Source organism: Neopsephotus bourkii, unplaced genomic scaffold (assembly GCF_033783945.1).
Source record: "Neopsephotus bourkii isolate Nb327-2 ecotype Australia unplaced genomic scaffold, CSIRO-AGI_Nbou_v1 NB_1740, whole genome shotgun sequence".
Lineage (NCBI taxonomy): Eukaryota > Metazoa > Chordata > Aves > Psittaciformes > Psittacidae > Neopsephotus > Neopsephotus bourkii.
Window position 1 is genome coordinate 649,529 of NW_026902214.1, and position 18,654 is coordinate 668,182.

The window sequence follows — 18,654 nt, forward strand, 5'->3', positions numbered from 1 at the left end:
GCTGCTTAGTTTTTTCCCTCTGTTTGAATTTTTTTCAGCAACAAAAACTGCTCTCCTTTGTTACCAGCAGAGAACAAAGTTAATACACTGAGGCAGTCTGTTTCCCTCTCGCTACTTTAGTACTTTTTCCACGGACTGAAGGCAGTTCTTTCAGGGTCTCAGAGGCTTTGTGGCTGTTGTCAGCACAAATACCACCCCAGGGATAAGAACAGCCTGCAGTCACACACCCATTTCTCCAGTGTTTCCCACTAAGTAGCATCCTCCAAGGCTGTAAGTTTGACAAGCAATACCTTAATGATAAACTCTTCCTGTAGACACCCTATTGTTCAGCTGCAGTTACACAGCCCAGTAAGCTTCTCTTCTCACTGTCCAAGAATCAGCTGTGCTTTGCCAGAAAAGATGAATTGGTTCTAGAGATTTGGTGTTTCTGCTTAAACCCATGGATTTAACAGAGATTAAATGACTGTTAGTAAACCAATGCTGGACAGCCCAAGTTAGAGAAATACTTGGCTTTCTGTACATGCTAGTGAGCCACAGGGAGAACCTGTTCCATGTGCAGGTTTTCCCCTTTTGTGCTGTGCGTGTGTGGTCATCTGGAGGAGGAGAGTGGTCTTCTTTCTGATCTACCTCTGGCAGCCCTCAGAGACTTAAGGGAATGGCCCGGGCCGCCTTCTCTTTCCCTCTTGATTGTGCTCTTAAGCAGATGTTTTCAATTGATGAAAATTGTTTTTTTGCAACAAAAATTAGAAGATTTAACTTGTTTGCTCAAAATGTGAATCTGGCCCTTCCCCTCCTGATCTCCACTGAGGTGGTCAAGCATGTCTGTGGCAGCTAGTTAGGAGATAATGACAGGTGTTAAAACCTTTATGAAGCTGGTTGGTTTCATTTTTATAGCTGAAACCTAAATTAATCTAAGCACACAGGGAGACGTAGGCTAAAATTGAATTTGCTGCTTGCTGCAGGCTTCCAGAGCCAGCAGTATGGGCTAGGGGACAGCTGACACTGGCTCCTGAAACACTAGCACAGTGGCTGTCACCATCCTCCAGTTCATGCATCTTCAGTATAAATGTGTACTGCTTATTTCATGTCACCCACAATGTAAGGTTTGTGCTTCTGGGGCAGAAGTAAATCCCAAAATTTGCTTGCATGATGGCATACAATTAGCAGATGAATATCCTTTAGATAAAAATTACCGGGTTTGCTGTAGTCATGTCTGGTTTACAGAATTTGCCAGAACCAGTGCAAAAAGAAAGCAGCTTGCAGTGCAGATTTAGCCAGTGGAAGATTTTAGCTTATTGCTTTGTTTGCCCTGTACTTTAGAAATAATCCGTGAATCCTGTTTTTCAGGAGATTACGTTACTTCTTTTCTGTTGGAGAGATTGGTTACCAGCATCAGTGTATTTTTGGGATGATGGAGTTGGGTCTATTGAAAAGATAACTTTACTTACAACTCTGACACCATCTCAAAATATCTAGTCTAACATCAAGATTAGCAGAAAGTAGGTTCCTGTTTGCAACAGCATGTATTGGTGAGAATATGTATGCAAATTCTGTTTTGGTATCAAACCAGCTCTATCTGTAATGAGACTTGCGACCTCAAGAGGGAACAACATGGTCCATAAAGCATTTCTTATATGTCAGGTAATGGACCAGTCCTTTTTGAGCTGTACTGAGGATAGGAGTACTTGCATTCTTTCAATTCAGATAAATGACACAGCATGAAACTGGGTAATACAAAGGTCATGTTACTGAAACTGTTGCTATGGGAAGCATGCCTGCCAGTATTTGCAGCCAGGTGTCTTGTGGCTAGCAACTCATTTTCTCAAGATGAGTTTTACAGGGCCCACTGGTACATTTGTGTCAGTAGCATTATAGCATCTGCTTACTTTGTTGAAATTATTTTCTAGCAGTTAATTAGCACAGCTGTTAATTTCAACTTTCTCAGTTCCCGAGTTTTGGAAACTGCATAAGGAAGTTGTTCAGGAAGGACAGTTCTTACAGTATGATTAATCCATCCAGGCATTATGATAGATAGACTAATGCCCTATCAAGAGAACTAGATACAACCCTGCCTTAGTTACGTTAAGCATAATATCATTCTTTCAAATGTGAACAATTATGCTTTTAATAAGAGCATTCACAAAATCATTTTATCAGCCTGTATCAGTACAATATTTTCAAGTATGTCAAACATCTAATTTTCAAAGATGAGATGCATCCATGGCGGAGTCATCTACAGGAACTCAGGATCTTGCAAACTTAATCTCATTTAAAATCTCTCTGTCTTTGCAGTGGAGATTTAATATAATTAAAAACATACAACAAGCTAATTAATTCCAGGAATTCATAATGAAAAAGCAGTAACAAACACCGGATATATCTTTTCAGTCTAGCAACACTGTTTGTGACCTGGACAATGCCTACAGTGAAACTGCAGAACAGAAAGCAACATCTCTTCTGTTACAGTCCTCAGACAAGTGTGCAAATTCTCATTTAGGACAGCAGGAAGGAGCCTGTTGAATAAAGGAGTTATTTTGTGAGAGAAAATTAGAAATACAAAGCCATAAAGGAAGAAATATGGCTCTTGTTTAAACTCCTGTAATTCTTCTTATCAGTCATTTTCAGACTGCAGTGCCATTCATTCTGAAGCTGTAGAAACAGTAATCAGTGGCCCTAGTTTTTGAGGTATCTGAGGATCATTTCATCTGAAAAAGCATCTTTCTCTGCAGTAGAGAGTGCAAAGAATGGAGCCATGTAATTAAATAAAATAGATAATTACTACCCAGCAGAAAGAAGACCAGGCAGACTTTAATTTGAATGTCTTTTGGGGGAAAGTATTCTATTTTTACAGTGTGAATCACTTGAAATGCAGAGACTAGAAGAGGCAGCATGTTATTGTATGGTAACTGATAAGAACCGATTCAAAGTAAATTTTCATAGTAATCACCTAGTTATAGGTAGTAAGTGGTGATTCTATATTGACTTATCTTGGTATTGGTATATATAAGATAGTTTCTTATATGTTTACAAGCCTCACTGGGCTTGGGTACTTTACTTTGGTGCTAAATAATATAAACAAGGCCTGTTCTTAAAGCGGGAAGCTTAGGATAGGGCCAGAAACAGGTTAAGCGTCTGTTTCTGAAACAGTTCACTCTGTGAAGTTCATCATAAACAGCTTTTGTTGGCATCTTCTTTTAACCTGTAAGAGCATGGCTGGGCAGAGCTGGCAGCTGTGTTTGTTTCCCTGTGGAACAACACTGCCATGTGCCTGGAAAGGCTCTGGGGAGAGCAGAGTTGAAAGGGTGCTGGTATGGGAGGTGGCTGGGTTTGGGAGCTTGGTTTCTGTTACTCCTGCTCTGCTGTTCTGGAGTGGGGTTGCATTGCCAGGCGGGTTTGCTGGAAGGGGATAAAATAGCTCCTCTCCTCTAAAGTCTTTCCAGAATGGTGATGGCTTCATCTGGGAGGCCTCACGTGAGTCACCCATTTCTCACCACTTTCTCTGTTCACAGTCCACTGTCTCCTAGCTCAAATGGGCCTTGACTAAATGGGTTTCTGACAGATGCATAAAAAACCCCAACAACCCAAACATACAGAAATCTAGTTGCATTAGTCAGATGGCTGTCCCCCAGTCATGTGCTGGGGGGTGTCTAGTTTGGCTGCATTTTGTTGTTGTGGGGCTTAGCAGGCTGCGTTGCTGGCACTTATGCCTTTGACAGGTATACATCCAGTCAGACAAAGCAGTGGTTTCTGTCCTCAAAGGCTGCTGCACGTGGGCCTGGAACATTAGGTCCCCTGAGCCACCTTGACACAGTGTCTGCTAGGGCCCAGATGCTGCAGATTTAGGCTTTCTGCTGTCACCCTAGCAATTTCTCCTCCAGCACTTCTGAGGGATGGCTCAGCTGGCTTTTCCCCTGGCACTTGTGCTCAGCCCTGAGCAGTGAAGTCTCTCCCGCAGTGCTTTCTCTTTCCAAGTATCTCACAAGCTCCCCTGTATTCATTCCTCTGTCCTTTCCATGATTTCTTTATTGTTTGTGTCTTCTCCTGTCCCCTGCTGTGGCACTTCTGAGAGTTCCTCTATCAGAAACTAGTGCAGCACCTGGAAAATAGTTCAGTTCCAGTCGGGCAGCTTTACCCTCAAATGCAAGGAAACTTCTCCAGTTTTCTAAGATGAAGAAGTGAAACCCAGTTGGAAGGCAGCTGTGTCTATAGCAGTCTGTCTTTGCTCCTGGAAGAGTTTGTTCTACATCTTTTGCACCAAGAAACAGTTCAGTGTGCTACACTTACTGGTCATCATGTCCATTTGGGAGGCTGTGTGATTAGGAAGATGGCCTGAGCAGCGTGTGATGGGAAGCATCTGCAGGGGAAGAGGACTGGAGCTGCTTGTGGGGGTGTATGAAGTAGGATCCAGCTGCTCAGCCCCCCTCGTGGTGCGGGGGCTGCATGGCTCCGGGCTGCTGGAAGGTAAGGTGGCCACTGGGAGTTGCGAAGGAGGAAGGTGAGAAGGAAGCAGGAGGTAAGCCAGGCCTCTCCTTGGAGAGGAGAAAAAATGTAAAAGGGGGGCAGTGGGGGTGGTGCCTGAAGCTGCTAAATGCCCTTTGATGGTCAGAGCATGATGTGATAGATTATGATAGTTGCACAGCAGTGTACAATGTTCGATTGTAGGTAGCAGCATGCTGTACAAATGCATTACTTTGTCTGAGAAAGGGCTGAACTGGTGAGCAAAGAAGAAAGCACCTTGTGAGCTCATGATGCTGCCTATGGGCAATGGAAGCTGTTACTCATCTGCGTTGCTCAGGCAGTAGGAGAGTGGTTTTGCCCTCGAAGGCAAGGAAGCTTCTTGTTTGTCTTTCTAAAATGCAGAGCATGCATTTTTCAAAAAGCATATTTCCTCTTGGATTCAGCTCAGAGTTTTTCTTTTCTGATGCCAGAATTCTGAATTCTTGGGGTAGAAAGAAAGGAAAAAGGCGGGGGGGGGGGGATTTCTAATGGAAACCGTGACAGTCTGAACTGCTTTTGCTTCTGCGGTATAGTGCTTCCTGTAACCTATATGGCCAAATGCCAGCACAACATCTAATACACTCTTGGCTGCTGGAAGTTCAAGCAAAGGGGATTGCTATACTGGAATATGCCAGGGAAGAAAAACTGAGTTCAAGTGCTAAGTTGCTGTTGAGCCAGAGGGGGAGTAACTTCAAAGGAATAAAGTGAAGATTTCAGTGTTTTGTTAGCTCACCTCCTGTGCTACCAACGCAGGCACGTGGGAATAGTAGACACCTAGCAGATTACAATAGAAAAATACACAATCCCACCAGCTTTTCAGTGATCAAGTGGCAGCTGGTTTTCCTGGAAGCATAAATCTCTTCCATTAAATGGTGCTCACTATGAGATTCTCATGCTTCCCACTGAGAAGCGTTTCACTGTGGCACAAACACACTGTGATCCCTTACCTCTACTAGAGTGGGTGAGAATTCGAGAACTTCTTTACACCTGTGCCCTGGCAATGTGAGGTAAGAGCATGCTGGGTGCACCCCAGAGCCCAGAGGGATAGCTGGGCTCCGTTGCCATCAGATTTTTGCTTCCAGGCCTTATAGCCAAGACTGATGCTGCTGTTTATATATATATATATAGGATGCAAGCACTAGAAGAATATTTAAGCTCAACAAATGCTGTGTAATCACACAAATGCAAGAAAAAAGATGAAAGCACGTCTTTCAGGGTGAGTGTCTAACTTATGTTTAGCTCCAGTCCTCAGTGTGTCTGGTGTGATGGTGAAGGAAATTAGTGGGTAAAAGTTTTGCTTCCTTCCACAGCATAGATGACCCACACTCTACAACCCATAAAGCTACCTGAAATTCACCCCTTGCTGCATCCTCCTTCACCTTTTGCTTCTTGTTCAGCCTTAGTTCCTCTGCAGCTCCTGCTGCCTGCTCCCCCAAGGGCTTGTTTGTGCAGTGGGATGTGCAGATCCCACTGGACAGTACTTAGGAAATGTAACACCATGAGAAAGGTGACCTACAGCCCTTTTACCTCTTTGCTTAAGTCGAGGCAGGTTGTTGGTTCAGCCTCCCTTACAGAGCTGTGATCAGGAGGAGGTGGGTTTCATTCCCTTTCTGCTGATTCAGCATAAGCAATTGATGGTTTGGAGGTCATGGTGCTCACTGATTGAACGACAGTGGAAAGGATTATGGTGAATGGTGTGAAACGTACTGGGTCTTTTCCTCTGCTTCTTTCATGGATGGAATAATTAATATGGCCTGATACTTTCTTCCCTAACTCAGGAGCCTCCTCAATTTACCACCACAATTCAGTTTCTCATTTTGCGGCTTCAAGCCTTTTATTGGGCAATCCTAAATTAAAAACACTCAATGCTTCATTGGCTTTTAAGGTAAAATGTGAGAGGTGACCAGCTCTCACAGCTGTGCCTGAGCAGTGGTGCTCCGAGTGGAGAGGACTTTGGTTACCTCTGAACTTGTAAACATTTGGCTTTTCCCCTGTAAGGTGCTTCATCTTCACTTAATTGCTGGGTTCACATTCATCGCATGGGAGCTTGTGTGGTGAGGTGACATGACTCCACATGGCTAGTGGCCAGCATAGAGTCAGTGGTGTCACTGCAAGCTTTGGGGGTGATCTTACTTAGAGTATCCGCATTTCCTTCCCTTCTACCTGACAGGGAGTCTGACCACATACATAAAAATTATTAAAAGCTAATGGCAAATTTGCCCTTCTCCCTCCTGAAAACAGGAGTCTGCAGGCTCAGGCTTTGTTACAGGGAAATCCAAGCAGTTAGATCACACCAACAGCAAAAAAAACCAAACCCCAGATCCCTCATATGATTTCATCCTGCCAAAGCAACCCACATCAAGCTGGCAAACTGACTTATTTTTGGATTTTTCTGTAGATAACAAAATATACTTCAGAGTTGACTCTCCCGCCAGTAATCCCCACACTGTATTCCTGTCCCTCTTTTCACACCCCAACATCAGTAATGCCGTAAGAAGTGTATATATGTTTGCATAGGTTAGGTTATGAATGACCATCTTCGATTTCTTTAATAAATGGGAAAAGTTGCATGAGCAAATAGTATAGGTAGTTTACTGTTGAAGAGTAGGGATCTTACCCTTTTCCTTAGCTTAGGGAAGGCAGTGATTAGGGAACTGGTTTTTCTTCTGGTAAATGCTTACCCTGAGACAGTTTTAAACAGAAAAAAATACCTGTGCAGGTTTTGAGACATCACTTGGTTACACTTTTAAACAATTCACTCTTCCACCTTAGCTTAGGGTATCCTAGGTACACTGTAATCTGTATATGACTGTAGTCCTCTGCAGTAGCTGCAGGTATAGAGGTATGAATCTTGTCTCAATGCATTTCCAACTGGCAACCCTCCCCACCTTCAACAGCCATTCTTCCAACTTATCCCAGAGCCCCCGGCTTGTGTAAACTTGCATTGTGTGTGGAGTCCTGGAAGGCTTTTTGAAGCACTGACCTTCTTAATGTAGGAATTTTTCTTTCATTGTGCAGCGTTTCCAAGTGGGCCAGAGGCCGTCTCTGAGGCAGTAAAGGCTTGCAGAGTCTCCCCTTTCTTTCTGGGCAAAGACCTTCTTGCCTCTGGTCAGCTGCTTGCATTCAGTGAGTCTGGCAGTCACCCAGGGGATGGAGAGCAGCTGCAGAGGCACTTCTGGGGCCCAGAGCTGAATGAACCATAACTGGTGCTCCCTTCAGCATCTCGACACATGGGTTTAACTTCTCCTATCGCTAGTGTGGAGTGCTGAGCCCACCACATCAGCTGGCCTGAGCCCACCTCATTAATTCTGATCTGGTTAAAGTGGAGTTACTGAATCATTTCACAGGGCTGACAATGCCTGCTATACAGCTGCTGAGTAAGAGGCCATCACTTTGGTTGTCTTCTGGTAGATTAAGAGGTAAAAAGCACGCAAAAGCACCTTGTAGTATTCCTGCTATGTAGCGGTTTGTTAGGGACAGTTTGCATATGTGAAATCCCCCTTTAGTTAAGCTGGGGTATTACATCTGTACAAATATTGTACATATTAAATTGTTCAGGTATTCAGCCTACTGACACATTTGGAAGTGCAAGAAGCAAAGGCAGGGTTATTTTGCCTGGCTGGTGCAACGCCCTTCGACTGAGTGTTAATCTCCTGTGGTTGTGCAGAAGATGAGAACAATGAGGATCACTGCCACTGAGGAAGCGACCCACGTCGTGGTGTGCAAAGCTGATCCCTCCCTGCCTTTAGCCTTCCTCTCTTCCTTTCTTAAACTGTTGTTGCTCAGTTGTGCTGCTCCATGGGAGCCTGTTGCAGTGCCACCTTATTGATCACAGCTGCTTAATTTCCTGTTTCTTCAGCAGCATTTTCAAGCTTTTTCTGTTATTTTGCTAGGAAATGAGAAGATAGTTTCAGACTTTGTAATGGAAATTGGCTTTGTTAGTATATGCTGTTGTTTAATATGGCACAACAGCAGCTGCACAGGAGACTGTCAAAACTAAATAGAATGCCTTCACTTAGCAAACAAGCATCTGCTTAACCCCTGTCTGGAGGGTTGCTTCCAAGGGTGGAATCAAAAAGCTTTTACTCAGATCTGACCCCAGCACATAATAGGACATACAAATGCCCATAACGATAGAAGGGTCTGTTGGTTTTCCGTGACGCTAGCCTGGCAGCGCTATTGCAGTGTATAAAAGCCAGGAGGAACAATTGCTTGCTGCAGTTCCAGGCCGTTAAAAGGGGAGCGTTCTCAATGCACAAATGCAAAAAGGCTTCCTATAGCAAAAGCACTGTCTTCAGAAACAGCATTGCACTGTTGTGCAGCCTGCTGTATTTCCATTGATATTTCCCAGTATGCTATAATATTTTGCTTTGGTGTTTTAGAAGAAAGGAGTTGCTTCTCCATCATTTGAATATAGAGCAGCCGATGTCCACTAGGTTGTCTGTTGTAGTCTGGAAATATATTTTAGTTTAATAATCCCAATAAATTCTAAATCTCATCTAAATTCTGTATTTCTTAGGGCTTCTTTTTGAAAGCAGGTAATTAGGGACTAATAATAAAATGTTATGCGGGCAAATTGCCTTCGGTGAATGATGGGAAAATGTTCTTGGCTGACAGACTAATACCAAAGATTTTTAGGTGAGGTCTTTGGATAAGACAGTAACTTGAATAGTTTTCTGTCGTCATTCTTAGGCATCTGACTGCACTGTGTAGCAATCTTTCAGACTTGTGTTCTAAGGACTTCTAAGAAGAAAGGTAACCAACTGTGAGCTGGTAACAACTAACAATAAAGAAAACATTATGGAAAAACTATCACACTGATTTAAAGAAATGGGACAGAGCTAATTAAGAAGTAGGAACAAGGGTATGTACAGCAAAACCTGCACTCCCAGTTAAATCTAGAGAGCAAGCCCGAACTCTGTGTGCCTGTAGAAAACAGTTTGTAATCTTTCCAAAATGAATATGTTCCTCCCAGCAGGGAGAACAAACAGCGATAATTCCACAGGTAGATTGTCTGTAAGTGAAAACTCTCATTTATTGTACATTGCCATGGAGAACTGGAAGGATCTGTTGCAGAAACTTAATTCAGACAGAGCATATTTTTGTTCTCTGTTCTTTCTCTTGAAGATTGGCTTCTCTTCAAAGACACTGGGACAAGAACAAAACCTGATTTATTAAGTAAAAGAAATCTCTATCATTAATATTTACTGTACTCCTGCCAGATCCGTCTCAAGGAATACTGTTGACAGGAGATAGTTGTTGCTTTATCAGACTATGCTGACATAAAACTGCACAACACAAACTCAAGCTTTCTACTTTTTTGGATAGCAAAAGCTTAAGTGCCTGTATCTTAATTTACAGCATTAAATAGCTAAGAAAGCCACACAGTGCAGATTAAATACACAAGTAATATTTGAATGAGAACAACTGAATCAAATGCACAAAACATGGGAATGATAATAGTTAATCCAGAGAGCACCTTTTATAAACAGATCTAGATTTTATCAGGAGCTGCTTTTGTGCTCTTGTGTGCAGCGCATATAAATGAATGCCAGGGGTAAGGATGCTTGGCTCCCCTTTCGAGCCCCTTGAAGACTGCAGGCTGTGCTCTCCACCTTGTTTCATTCAGTGACATGATCATCTGCTTCTGGCTCAGTGCCCCCCATCCAGTGCCTTCCTCTGCCTTCCCTGCAGGGACTCTTCAGAAAACAACATCACGTGCCCCTGTGCTGCTTTGTGCAGTCCACAAACAACTGCAAAAACACTTCTCTCCCTTCGACAGTTTTTTTAGACTGTCTTATTGCAGAAGCTGCAAAAGAAAAGGTAACCGGCAGGTGATGGATTGGATGAAGCTATTGTCAGTGTGCTGTTCAGGGTTAGCTCACACCCCATCTCTGTCTATCATGCCTGAAAAGCACATTGTCAGCTATTGGAGGCCAAAATGGTGAGCAGAGATGCCAGGCTCTGTAGTAATGCAAGTAAATGACCAAAACTAGAGAGCCACATACAGGCAAGCCCCAGGGGCTGAGCAGCAACTACAGAAAGGCAGGGATAGAGGCAGTTAAAGCTTCTGTCGAAGAAGCAAAGAGATGTAAGGGCCCTGGCCAGGCTCTGCCCTTTCTCATACACTGGTAAGAGAAAACCAGGGCTGAGACTTTGTATGTTTTCTCCTTTTGTGGCTTGTCTTGTCACAGCCAGGCCTTTAAGTGGTTTTTGGTCAACTGCAACAGCTTGCACATGTGTTAGATGTAGATCAAGGCTATGCTGTTAGCTGTAGAAAAGTGCAGTCTGCCTTTTTTTTTATTGTATAAAATGGTTGTGGAGTTCTCTGTACATTAAAGTTGGAAGCGCACAGGGGCTGATGAGCTATTTGTGTTGCATTTAACCCTTTTGCCTGGTGAGAAGCAGACTGTGACTTTCCAAGCAGCAACACAATGTCTCCTACCTTGTTCTTTGCATAGGGACATTTTTCCTTCCCCTCCCTTGCATTCATTTTCCCAGAAACAGAAATGTTGTTCTTGGGGGTCTCTGGAAACTGCTTCTTTTGGATTGCCGGTTTCTGCTTTAGCCCATGGTTCGCTCTGTTGGTGGGTGGTAAAGCATCTTCTATGTTGTTTAAGCTGCAGGAGCCATTGAAATGAGCTCTATAGCCTGTGAGCACCTCTTTAGCAGTTACTGGGAAGCATAAGGCAAAGTTCCTCTTGATGGTTTTACTTGAGCGCCCCTTTTTGGGCAGGTAGGGAGAGGCAGGAAAGGATCTGCGCAGCTCAGCTGTTGCTACTGGTACTGGAGCTGTGAGCTGAAAACTTGGTGAGGAACCTGTGCCTCTCCACTTGCTGTTGGTTAGCATGAAATCCACGGAGTGCTGTTACCATGGTGGGCACGCTGATCTGGCTTATTTGAGTCATCTTTATTTACTTTTTCTAGCAAGTAGGAATCAGGTAGTCATAAATGAGAGCTGCATGTCCTGATAAGCTTTCTGTCTGCACTGAAATGGAGTAGTAAAAGGTTTGTTAGTGAAAACATGACTTCTTTTTTTATGCTAGGCTTGTATATGCTTCACAAATTTAGCTATCTGAAGGAGAAATCAGGTGAGACTCTGACCATATTTAAGTCCATAGTTAAGATTTTTCTCCAAATACTGTTTTCAACTGTGAGAAAGCCACAAGTTATAAAGTTATGGGCTGTAGTCTGTTTCTCCATGAATACTCTGTGCTCTTATAAAAAAAGAAACTCAGTAAACTCCCGATAATTGTACTTGACAGCAGTGCTGCAGCCTCTTTGGGGGCTGAGTTTATCAGCTTCAGGCATACACCACACAACCAGTAGCTTTCAAGAGTTGTTCTAGTTTTGGTGGAGAAGGATGTAGCTTCTTGGTGCTGGTTACAACTCAGCCATAAGGCAGGTTTGCTGTTAAACACCAGTTCTCTGGTTTGTGAGTGATGGGGAGGTGAACTTGAAACATTTCCTCGTTGGCAGCAACTATGTTGGCATTTCAGATCCGGCTTCTTAACTCAGTGATTTTTAACCATCAAAAGGCTTGTGATCGTCAGAGAAAATGGTGACCACTGTACGGTCAGAAAAAATACTTAGGGTGGTCATGCTGGTTACACAGAACAGGAAACTAGTGATGAATAGAGGAGAAGGAACTGTGGTGTTTAGTCTGAAACAGCTGTGGGGCTCAGCAGGATGAGAGCACAGCTTATCCAGGTCTGTCCAAGATAAAGCAGTATTTTATACTTAACATAGTTTGGCCAGTCAGCCAGGAAACACTGCATAAAATGTGTCATTGGTTCTTAAATGTAGGCAGTGATGAAATCCCTTCACAGAGAATGGATATCACTCACTAATGGATTTTGCTGCCCCAGAGAATAATGACATTTAGTTCATTCATGCTCATGATGTTGTGTCACCGTTAGAAAAATGCTGGAGGAATGACTTTCTTTGTGAAATGTCTGGCATTCGTAGACATTGACTTTAGACAGATGGATGACAGGGTTTGCATTTTGTGTATATGAACTGCTTACTAGCTAGGACCCAGCTTTTCTTTCTCAAGTGATCAAGTTTTCTTGCATCTGACTGAATTTCTTTAAACAAGCAATTGAAGAAGCCTAACATACTGTCAAATAGGCTAGTCTAACTGAGGAAGATGCAAAGAAGTCTTTCCAGCTGTTCTTTGTAATCATTTACTATATGGGGAAAAAGAGAACTGTTTTCTCCTACTGCTTGGTAGAAATTTGGGGATTAGTTGAAATCTAGTGGATAAATCAGCACCATACGTAAAAAGTACAACTTTCAGCCCACTTCTAGAAGGGCGGAAAGCACCTTTACTAGCTATTTTCATAAAGGCACCAGGTTGAATAAAGGGCTTTACAGTGCAGGACAAATAAACCAGTAATATTTACGGGATCTGAAAGGTTGTGCTCATTTTCCAGATGAACTGGTTGTGTTTAAGCAAAAACTATTTTTCATTAATTCTTCCTGTTCTTCTGATTAAAATTATAAAGAAAACAGAATGTAGCCACTGGCATATTAGGCATTTTGATTAAATTTCTCATCTTTGTGCAAAGACGAATCATGTGTTCGGGGACTCCAGATCAGTAAAACATCTAGTCTGAGCTTTCTCTTTCTGGGCTGAAGCACAGCAGGATATTCAGGTAGTTCAGCAGGATGGGAAGCTGTGGCTTTTGCTCCTGCATCACTAGAAATGTGTTTTCCCTCTGCAGCAGTCAGTCACCTGTTTTGAGTATCCCACTGTTTACCTGAGCACTGGGCTGACTCCAGGATCCATTCACTGTGATAGCAGCTTACTGAACTGGCAGTGGAATTTTTTCTATTGTCCCAGTGTGGCCAAACAAGCAGATGCAGTGTGAGGGTTGGGGTTTTGGTTTTGGGTGGGTTTTTGGTTTTTTTCTTTTACCAAGCAAGAAAGTCAATGTAGGAAAACTCCAGAGGAAAAAAGGTCGGAATGTTTATGATGATGCCTAAATAAAGCTGAGTGAGGGCTAGCTAAACACAAACTCAAAACCAGATGCAGACATTCATAAGTGTTTGAAAAGTGCCAGTATGAACCATAAGTAGAGATGCTAGAATGTTTAGCAAGCTCTGTATGCCTAGCAGTAATGTGTGAAAACAGAGGATGCGGCAGAAACAGAGAGATTAAAATTAGGACTAGATCATTATCATCTGAAATAAGCCTTTCACAAGGAAAACCACAGGATAGCTCCAAGTTTAGATAAAACATTGCATGGTGTGTACTAGGGACCAGTCAGTAAAGAAATGTTAGATGGATGAGGAAGGGTAGCCATTTGCTAATCCTGGTACCTAGGAGTGAGCGTAACTGTTACAGCATGTGTTACGGTTGGTGTTAAACTGGTCACTTGTTAAACTTCTTTCTGTTTTTATTTCTAGGCCTCTTCCTTATTTTAGGTTTGATAATTTACCCTGCAGGTTGGGGATGCCAGAAAGCAATAAGCTATTGTGGACCTTATGCTTCTGCTTACAAACTAGGAGACTGCTCCGTGGGCTGGGCTTTCTACACAGCTATTGGTGGCACTATTCTGACGTTCATCTGTGCAGTCTTCTCGGCGCAAGCTGAAATAGCCACGTCCAGTGACAAAGTGCAAGAAGAAATAGAAGAAGGAAAAAACCTTATCTGCCTCCTTTAAGTCCAGTGGGGAAAAGATACCAGTGCCTGGATCTTCATCTGCTTTCCATTGACTGGTCAAGCAGATCCACTTACTTTTTTCTGCCATTTGTGTGATTGAGCCCCATGCATTCCAGCCCCGAACTACTGAAATGGTCTTTCTCCCTTGCTCAGCAATGAGGAGCAGAGAAAGAATCCCAAGAAAGCAGAATGTAAATATTTGGGGATTTTTTTAGTTTCACTCTATGATCAGGACACAGTGGAATATAGTAGTCTGACTGGGAGGTGAGGAATCATGTATATAGCAGGAATGTTGCTGTTATAACTGACAAATTCTGATTGATCGGATTGCCTTACCCACCTTGTTCACTTTGAGGAATTTGGATTTAAAATAATAAAAGCCAGCACATTTTTTTCTTATACAGAAAAGCCTATTTTAATTAGGCTTTGTTTCCAAGGGCTCCCCTCACCTGTGAATATTTCACCACCACCTTGTTTGGTACCATCCTTTTCACTGAGGTGCTTTTGATATTAAACTCACTTACAGTGCCTTCTCAGACAGGAAAGTCTGAGAACAGGAAAGTTCTGTACAGGAAAGTACAGTGCCTTCTCAGAGAGGAAAGCTGATGTGACACAGGTTACAATGACCTTTAAACATTTATAAAGTTGAGTGCCTGCCAGGTTTATTTGTCTTACAACTTACAGTGCAAAGTGTGTGCCTCTTGTTACGTAGCAGGTACATGATTGTGTTTCTATTAGCTAGACAGAGAAGCTGCTGTTATACTGGCTTTCACCTTACTCTGATAAAATTATTTGAAGTAACCATTGTTACTGCAACCTTTGCTAATAAACTCCTGACATCCCAAGCAGATGACAACTCCCGAGAGCATATCTGAGCATTGTCTTATGAATGCCAACATCCTGGCCTGGGCTGTAGCCTCTCCTACAAATGCGGATCACATGCTGGACTTCAACAGTATTATTCTTTCTCTTGCCAGCGAGAACTCATTCCTAGTTTACAGATCAGTGTCTCATGACTCAGACCCATATGAGTCCTCAAGAAATATACATTTTTTTCAGGAAGTCTTGCCAAATTCTACATGCCTGGAAGATCTTTTCCTGTTGTTTTTTTTGTTTGTTTTTTTTAACCTGCTTGTAGTATGGACCCTTTTCCAACTCAGTCAGGAGAAATAAAAGAGACCTTGCCACAAATTACATTCCTTTATCAAAGACAGGTGGTTGTATTACTTACGGTGTTGCACCACTTACCTTTTAAATTTGTTTTCAGTAGTTCTGGTATCTTAAAAAAAACAAAGGAATGGTGTAACTGTGCAATAGGAGCATTGGGGATAATTCAGCTGAGTAGTAGTTCTAATTAAATAATTCGTGAATTTTAGACTCCTTTTCTTACTTCTTGGTATTCTAACATCATGCAATGACGGCATTGCTTTCTGTCACTTCACTGTATAATATGGAGCCAGAGATTCTTGTTCATGCCTGGTCAGGCCCTTACAGTCTGCTGTTAGTTATTTGTAGGTATTAAGAAATCATTGTTAGTGTACAGGTAGGTAGCTGATTTCAATACAAGAGCTGTTTCGCAGTCATGAACACAGGCCCAGGGCTGGGCTCAGGTAGGGGTGTACAGCAGGAGTCATGGTGATAGAGCACCCCTTCAGTGACTGTGTGCAGCACAGGTTTGGCCTAGCCAATCTATGGAGCAACCCAGGCCCAGCACTGGACCTGCATGTTTCCTTGCCCAGAATACCTTCAAGCCACACGCTGGGTGGGTGCAGGAGTCATCTCTGAATCAGTGCACAACACAGTCAACTTCTGATGATATTAAAAAGGGATTGTTTTAATTTAGTTGTTTCTTGCATTCACCTACTCCTGCAACCCACATCTTTCTACTTTAAAATGGTTAATTATGTTTTAAGTATGTAATTTAATAAAACAAAAGTTACGGTCTGGAACCTTTTTTGTCAAGTGCCTGCACAAAGCAAGATTGTAACAAACCAACATTGCTAGCACAGAGTGGTTTGCAAGGACAGAACTCACAGCCAGCACATCCTGTCCACACGTTTCTTGGGCACACAAACACAGACATTTATGATCTGAACAGGCACTTGGGTGTCCCTTTCTCCACACAGCTGCACTCCTGATGCACCTCCTGATCCTGCTGCTGGGGCATGTGCCAGGCCATGCGCTCAGCAGTGATCCTCTGGGTTCTGCACATGGGGTCAAGGAAGTATGAGGGTAGCACAAAACTCAGCTACAACCTGATTGTGAGAGAGATCTTCAGTTTTAGCTTTCCTTAGGTGGGTAGCAATCCAGTGGCCATGTCACCACAAATCTTGACACTATATAAGGGTGACAGATGCTGCTCTGGCTTAAACACTTGTTCAGTTAGAATAAGGTCAGTTCTTCCAAAAGGTTTGGAGGGCATATACTGCTTTGGCTTAGAAGTAAACAGTGACCAACCTTCATTTACATTACTAGCTGACCTCTGCTGTGAGCTACAGAATGCTTGAAGATGTTTATAGTGCAGTTTTTAAGCACAAAAGTGGTATTTTTCAGTGGCTGTTTTGCTTTTGTTTGCATTTGTAACAAAGAAGAACCAGCTTTTCTCCTTGTTGCTGGTGTACTATCAACTTGCTCTGCAATAACATAATCAACTAACTTGCAATATCCACGTTCATCATGTAGCACAGATAGAAGACAGGCTGGGAAGAAATACAGAAAACAACCAATTAAAATTTCTTTTCTCAGGGTTCTGTTTTTCTAGCAAGTGTTAAGATGGTCTGTATTGCAAATCCCTTTTTCCTGGATGAGGTTTTCAGGTGCAGGGTGCACTCATTAGCTTTGACAGCTGTTTAAAGTTGTTCCTGAAGTTCACCTCAGCAGCAGCTTTCAAATATATATATATATATAAAACAAAAAAAAAGGAACAAAAAAAAAAAAACCCAACCCAGATATCAGCTTAAAGCTAATTTAATTAATTCCATGAGAGGGCTGCAGAGTGTAACTGCTTCTTAATGTACAAGCACTGCATAGGAGCTAGAAGAATTTGCTGTGGATTCTTTAAAACCTGTGTGCCAATTAACTTTGTGGTATTGAAGAATTCTTCAGACATCTGTGGTTTGATAGACTTCATAAAATAAACTTGTATTCTCTAAAGTGCCATAGACCTTTTTTTAATTGTAGCATATTTAAATATATATATATATATATATATATATACAAACATGTGTGAGATGTGCAATACCAGGAATGGATTTTGTTGTGTTTGGAGTTTGGTTTTTTCCTTAGTTTTTGCTTTTACACAACATATTTGAAAGGGAGCTCCCATGGAAGAAGTGGCTGAGGTTTTGGTGGTGTGGACAAACTAAAGCATGGCATTAATGCAATAGAATCACTAATTCTGATGATTAATAGTAGTACGAGCAGCTTAAAGATTTACCAAAACTATCTTCTAGATTCATTTAAAATGCTCAGACCTATATACTACAGACAGTTCAGCTGTGAACTATGTCCAGTCCTGGCGTTGAAAAGGCTCAGCAAGGTTTCTTAATGTGCTTTAATCGTAACGTGGCACTGCAGAAAACGTTGCTACTGAGCTATCCTGGGCTGCCTGTATCACCTCTGTATCTGTTTTACTCAATAAAGTTTTCTGGAGTCTGATACTTTTTTCCAGCCAAATCATTTCCTTTTTACACTGTTATCCCACCCCAGAGTATCTCATGTCCTAGTGGTAAACAAAGAGGAGCTCAAGTCTTTCTCAGAAGCAGTGGGCACTGGTGCCCACCTCAAGGAAGGGACAGAGCCCAACAGCAGCAGAGCATGGCAGCAACATGTACAGCACAGCCGCTCTGTACAGACCAGCAGCTGCAGCAGTCCACCACAGTCCACCTGGAGTAGATTTTGAACATGGTTTATTTGTGGTACTATTTAACTGTTCTTGAGTCACCACTATGTACATTTTTTTTTAGCATGAGTGATGTACCTGATGTTTTACTTTTAATCTAAATTTCAATTAAAATGTGAGTTTTCGATCTTTAACAGGAGTCTGACTACCTTAATTCAAACATACTGGACAAACTGAACCACAGCAAGGTAGTTTAATTGTAGCATTAACAGTATGTAAGATCCCAGCTCACTGATATTGTTAGTAGTTCAGATTTCCATCTGATTTTAACAGTTATTACCACTTACTGATCAAAAGTATGTGATCTGAAATTGTAGCTATGTGTAATACAATGCATTAAAGAGACTTTCTAATTGATTGTATGCCTGACCAATGTTTTTCATTTTGCAACTAAAGCACTGCAGTTCCTGTCTCATGAAACGGGGTAGCAAAGGTTGTAAACCAAATACTGCTTAATTACACAGACATTTTAAATGCTGTTTGCCACATTGTTTCTTGCCTTTCACCTGTGGCTTGACAAACACTCCACGGAGGTCACATACTGGTCTCTAAGCAAAAACAGAGCTGTCAGCATCTCTTAGAAGTTCAT

General features: G+C 42.3%; 1 protein-coding gene and 1 pseudogene across 6 annotated transcripts in view; both read left to right on the top strand.

Moving 5' to 3' along the window:
* Positions 1-14,554, top strand: part of LHFPL2 (LHFPL tetraspan subfamily member 2) — a 125,766-nt gene extending 111,212 nt beyond the window's left edge. For all 6 annotated transcript variants that reach the window (XM_061376811.1, XM_061376813.1, XM_061376812.1 and 3 more), the window contains one exon: positions 13,909-14,554. In XM_061376811.1, coding sequence (XP_061232795.1) covers positions 13,909-14,165 — 257 coding nt within the window. In that variant the 3' untranslated portion in view covers positions 14,166-14,554. The remainder of the gene's footprint in view (positions 1-13,908) is intronic.
* Positions 14,221-18,423, top strand: LOC133224914 (uncharacterized; annotated as a pseudogene).
* Positions 18,424-18,654: the final 231 nt, after the last annotated feature.